The following is a 6316-nucleotide window of genomic DNA, read 5'->3' on the forward strand; positions in this document are numbered from 1 at the left end:
CTTTATGTAATACGCATTCCATATTTAATTATTTCACTTTAATTATAGAAAATATCTCATGACCCCTATTTTTTGAAGATAAAGATATCTGTACATCTATTTTTCTCTTCAACTCTCTTCCCAAAATTGGGCCTCATTTCAGTCAACTTACCTTGACACTGTGTTATATAATTAGAGTTAATTTTTATAAATCCTATGTGCTGCTTACAAAATATTGTATAAATAAATTTTATCGACATTATTACTATATAAATAAAATTTGTTGGAAAACCAGGACTTTTCCTGAAATTGCATCCTTATTTGTTTTCCTCCCTTTTGCTGTTCTGCTACCCTAAACCCCTTATCACTTTCACCTGGGGACATTTTCATAATAAATCACTTTAAAACAAACCCTCTTCTCAGGATCTGTTTCTGGAGAAACTAACTTAAGATAATATTGATGACGAACACCAAATCAGAACTTGCTAAGTGTGATCTCAGTCACTCCACCCTCCAAACAAGACAAAACCCAAAACTGGTCCAGCAGTATTTAACTAATCATGCAATTCAAGGACATATTTCAGGGCATATGTATAGGAAAATGGTAAAAACAATTTCTAGAATAAACTTATTTATAGACCAAATTGTTGGAGTGGCATTTTCCCATCTCTCACTGTGGGGTAAGGTGGTGTGGGCAGGAGTTGTAGCACACAATTTGGACAGCTGCACCTACTCTTGCCCCATTTATGATTTTAAGAGCATATATGATGGGTTATTGTAACTCATACTGTCAGTTTCCTGCTTCCAGAGATATCCATTAATGTTTCCACTTCTTGTCCCAATCCTTCTCTGAAGCCTAAGACCTTCTAGGGAGCCACTAGTAACCTCCACATGCAACCACATCCCAGGCATGGGGAGTAGTTAAAACCCCAGGGGAAATCCCAATCAACAAAGGTTGGAATTCAGTGTATAAACATCCCTCCTCCTTCAGTTGAAAAATTCTGGAAGGCAGTCTGGGGACTTCTCACATGTCCCAGTAGAATCAAGCCACTGTTGCTATAGCACAGAACTTGGATTGGCTTTTCCTCCTTGCCTGTCTCACCCTCTTTATATCTTCAAAAATCACCTCCCAAATAAAGTACCTGAAGCCAAATCCTTGCCTCAGCCTCTACTCTCTAGGAAACGCAAATTAAGACAGAAATGCCCTCATTCCCAATCACAACACAATTGAGGAGATATCTGAGAATCACTCAGAGTTTTTGCATGTAAGCCCTGGAATGTGAGAGAATGGTTTCTGACTTATTCCTGGAGGGGCGGGGAGAAACGTTGAGAAGGTGCATCTCTGGGCAAGTACAGCCTTTGCCTTTGCTTACCTCTTATTCCTTCTCCAACTCTACCACAAGAGGAGCCAGTGACAGCCTAGCGATTAAAGGAAGGGAAGTAGAAATATGAGGAATTGCTAGAGATGCTGACCATACACTACTGTATCTCCTAATGCAAGCTTTGAGTTTGAGATTAACACAAATTGGCACTGGGAGGGTTCGGTGATAAGACTAAGATGGTGAAATTTTGAATGGGAAGTGATGCAAACACTGATATTAGACTGAAGACTGTACTCTTTAATGCCAAAAAAAAAAAATAGAGAATGTGTTGTCATACTTGATAATGATTTCAAACTATATGATATGTCCAGGATTTCGTCTGGAGGCAGAAGGAAGTAACTGATAGAGTATCTCTGAAGAAATAGCAATGAGAAAAATTAAGTTATCATTTGCCTGGACCCTTTTGAGTTTTTTTCAGGGATTTTTTTTTTTAGTTGCAAAAGAACAGAACTTATACTTAACTATGATATTTATAATTGCGTATAACAACTATTACCATTTTGATGCTTAATCTTATTTTTGTGTTCTCACAAAATATTTTATCAATTATTTATAGAATAAATTTATATGCAAATATAAATTTACAAGTAATTAATCTTAAAAGTAGGTATAAGTACAAGCCTAGATGTTTAAAAACTGATCATTTTGGCAATAGTTAGATGAATGCTCATAAGAAAAGATAAGTTTAACATTCTCTAGGACGTAGTCCAAGGATATTAGAGACATTTTTCTGGTAGAAGTGATTGAGAAAGCTATGAAGAAGTCCTTTGAATTGAAATTACCGTAGACAGGACCTCTGACATGATATTAGTTAAGGTATCATTCTGAGTAGTCAGCGGTATTATAGTCTGAAAGATTTGAGTATTCCTTTTATTAGCGTTTTAAGTTCTCAAAGGCCATTTTTTCCTAAAGAAGAAGTCAAAGCAGAACAGTGTGCAAAGGTGAGAAGCATATTGCTCAGTAGCAGGGCAAGAATTAGAAATGCAGATCTATAAGAATGAATGAAAAGAATTTAAATGGTAAATGAACAGGCTAATACAAATATGTTTTATTACTTTTAATTCCTTTAAATAACATACGATTGACTAAAGCAAAAAATTATTATATTGTCTATTGGGGTCATTCATGTATATAGATGAACAAATGTAACAACCACAGTATAAAGGAGGTGAGAAGAGTAAATACGTGTATGCAGTTCTAGTTCTCATATTTTATATAAACTGGTACAATAAAAAGTCAAAAACTCTGAAAAACAAAGAATATAATGTAATCTGGAGCTCAACCACTTAAAAAATACAAGATAGTATTGCTAAAATGCAGATAGATAAATTAAATTGTGAAATATTTGAATCCTCCAAATGCAAAAATGGAAAGAGAGGAACAAAACACAACCTGACAAAGGGCATCTATGAAAAAAATTCAAAACATCATTCTTTTTTTCTATATGAGTTGTTTTTTCTTAATTTATTTTCAATTAAAGTTGACACAATATTATATTAGTTTCAGTGTACAACATTTATTCAGAAAGATATATGCACCCCGATGTTTATAGCAGCATTATTCACAGTGGCCAAGTCATGGAAACAACTAAAGTGCCCTTTAATAGATGATTGGATAAAGAAGATGTGGGACATATATACAATGGAATATTATTCAGCCATAAGAAAATATGAAATACTGTCATTTCTGACAACATGAATGGATCTTGAGATCATGCTAAGCAAAATAAGTCAGAAAAAGCTGAGAAGCACTTGATTTCATTCATATTGTTGTAGCCGCCAGCCCCCGAAAGACACATGGACCACCAGAAATCAGTGAGTTATAGGAAACATGCTCTTTACTTAGCCAGCTGGGTCTGCCAGGGGTACGCAGACTCCAAATTAAGCAGCCCCGAAATGTAGAGGTACAGGATTTTTAAGTGCTAAATCCCATCCCTCATTCTGTCTTAAACACAAAGGTCTATTTTTCTCCTATTCGCTACCTGTCAACCCACAGGTCGGGTGTGCAAGCGGGGGTACAGAAGCAGAAAGTTTATTGTTAGAATGTTATGTTCCCATGGGTGATAGCCTATGTTCCCATGGGCGATAGCCAAGCAGCAATTTTCCAGTCAGCACAATATGTGGAATATAAAACTGAAAGCAACAAACAAACCAGACAAACAGAGACTCATGAACATAGACAACAGTTTAATGCTTACCAGATGGAAGGAGAGGTGGCAGGGGAGGTAGATACAAGTAAACTTAGCTTCTTTTGTTTGCTTGTTTATTTTAAATCCTTACTTTATTGGTTCTTTTAAGAGCTATAAGAAGGAAATTTTAGGATATCAAGAGATGGGATTCAATCAAACTTTTTGCTGATGCTTCTTTGATGTCTAAATGAAAACAGTTATGATACAACATTCAGACATTACCTGCAAACTTTCAACAATCTGCTGATGTAATTTTTAAAAGGAATTTGATAATATTTATGAAAGTTTGCAAACTTGGAGTTGCTTTAACCCATCAAACTCACATTGGAGAACCTACTCTGCAGAAATAAAGCACTAATATTTGTGAATGTATAAAACTAAAATTTTTATTTAGCATTCTCTAAAGGAACCAAAAACTAACAAACACACCTGTATGACCACCACTAAACAATTTTTTGAAGAAACTGTGTCATGCCCACTATTAAGGAACATAAGCATCTATGAAAAAAAGAATAAAATGTATATAGATACCTCTAATATATTAGCAGATTTGTAGAATTCAAAAGTTAAGCATACCCATACCAAGAAATGGAAACTTTTCCACCATTTAGTAAATTAAAATATGGTTCAGTCAGGTAGTGACCAAATATCATACAGCTTCCCAGCACAGTCAGACTGTGTGTAAATCTACATTTCTTCGCCATAATTTCATCAATGCTCTTTTCATCTCACTGTTTCGCAAGCTGTAGATAAGTGGATTCAGCAGAGGTGTCAGGAGTGAGTAAGCCAATGACATCAGTTTCTTGGTTTCTGGGGAGTAGCCAGATTTTGGCTGTAAATAGGTCATACTGGCTGTGCCATAGAAAAGGGTGACAGATGTGAGATGGGAGGCACAGGTGGAAAAGGCCTTTTGCCTTCTGGCTCTTGATGACATCCTCAGGATGGCAAAGAGAATTCGAATATAAGACAACAGTATCAACAAGAAAGGAACCACAGTAATCAAAATGGTGCCAGTGAATGCATAGATTTCAAACAAAAAGGTGTCTGCACATACAAGCTGTAACACTGCTGGGGTTTCACAAGAGATATGATTAATTTCATTGGGACCACAAAAGGGAAAACTGAAAACCCACGTGGTCTGCACAGTAGCTACAAGGATCCCTGACACCCATGAGAATATTACTAATTTTATGAAAACACTTTTGTTCATAATCATTGGGTAACTCAGAGGATGGCAGATTGCAGCAAATCGATCATATGCCATTACCCCCAGGAGAAAACATTCAGTCCCACCAAAAAAAAGAATGAAATACATCTGTGCAAAACAGCTCACAAAGGAAATCAACGTTTTCTCAGTAGAAAGGACCACCAGCATTTCAGGCATGATGACTGCACTGAAACTCACATCCACCACAGACAAGTTCTGGAGGAACAGATACATAGGAACGTGGAGGCTCTTTTCCAGGTAGATGATGAATATGATAATGGCATTTCCCATCAGGGTTGCCAGATAAATAATCAAGAAAACCCCAAAGAGCTGCTCTTGGAGTTCAGGAAAGTTAGAAAATCCCAAGAGGATGAATTCAACCACAGAGCTTTGATTTTGCCTTTTCATTTCAGTAGTGGAGCGTGTTTTGTTTTTATGGACATAGTATATGAATTATGAAGTCACAGTCCAATAGCTGAGAATCTGTGTATGCATTCACTCCAGACAGTCTTGGCAGTTCGTATAAACTAGAACTCATCCTGACAGAAACTAAGTTTGGCAATTTGGGAGAATGGCCAATTACTCAGATTATTGAATCTTTCAAATAAAAAGGAGGAAGTGAAGAATATGGCTCAGGAATCTGGTCTGTAAAGTACGAAATACATAAAAATTCTTTTGCAAGTTTTACTTTATGTAGTTTGAAAATTAAACATAGCCTTAAAACAACATAAATGTTTTATAACTTATGTTCCATTCCCCTTACATTGCTATCATTTTTTATATCATACATTGCTACAAAAAATAAAGTATTAAAAAGTAAGCGGATAGGAAAAGATACCCACAAAATTTTGGTAATAACCTAATAACTCAAAAGTTACACCATGGTTCTTTTATGTTTATTATAAACATTTATCATGTTCAAAATCCCTGTATGTGATTTGTTTAAATATGAAAACTGCAGGAACACACAAAGTGGATTGTATTTTAGATATACCTATAGTGGTAATATGTAAATAATTCTTGACTTCAGGCTCATTGATTTATGTATAGACTGGTCGTGGCCAATTATATTAAGATTGGCCTATATGGGAAATTTTAAGAGCCAGTTCTCTATGGCTTGTCCTTGTGACCATGATGATTCAAGAAGAGTCCAGTTTTTGTCATTCTGAAATTGTGGTTTAAATGTTTCCACTCCCTCTTTTTTTCCCCCTCTCTCCTCCTCATCAAGAAGTTCACTTAATCATTAAACAAACACTGAGTAAGCAATTAACATTTTCTAGGCTCAATAATCTCAGGTACATGTTTGATCCCACAATAGAGAGCTGGGAACTCAACATGATCGAGCATTGCGCCCTTACCTCGGTGCTCTCTTACTCCTCTCGTTAAACCTTGTTCTATTTTTCTCCATTATCACCAACTGACAGTTTCTATATAAATCTAACTCCCTCACGAAAAGGTGAACTCCAGGAAACAAAGATTTGGTTTTGTTCCTTGCTACATTCACAACGTCTATTATACACGCTATGCCAATATTGGATGAATAGAGAATAAAAAATGAGG

General features: G+C 35.9%; 1 protein-coding gene across 1 annotated transcript; it reads right to left on the reverse strand.

Annotated features, from left to right (window-relative positions):
* Positions 1-4219: 4219 nt before the first annotated feature.
* LOC102881244 (olfactory receptor 10A3) lies at positions 4220-5164 on the reverse strand. Its single transcript, XM_006905609.1, has one exon. The coding sequence runs from the start codon at positions 5162-5164 to the stop codon at positions 4220-4222; it is 945 nt and encodes a 314-aa protein (XP_006905671.1).
* Between the last annotated feature and the right edge of the window lie 1152 nt (positions 5165-6316).

This window comes from Pteropus alecto, unplaced genomic scaffold (assembly GCF_000325575.1).
Source record: "Pteropus alecto unplaced genomic scaffold, ASM32557v1 scaffold461, whole genome shotgun sequence".
Taxonomy (NCBI): Eukaryota; Metazoa; Chordata; class Mammalia; order Chiroptera; family Pteropodidae; genus Pteropus; species Pteropus alecto.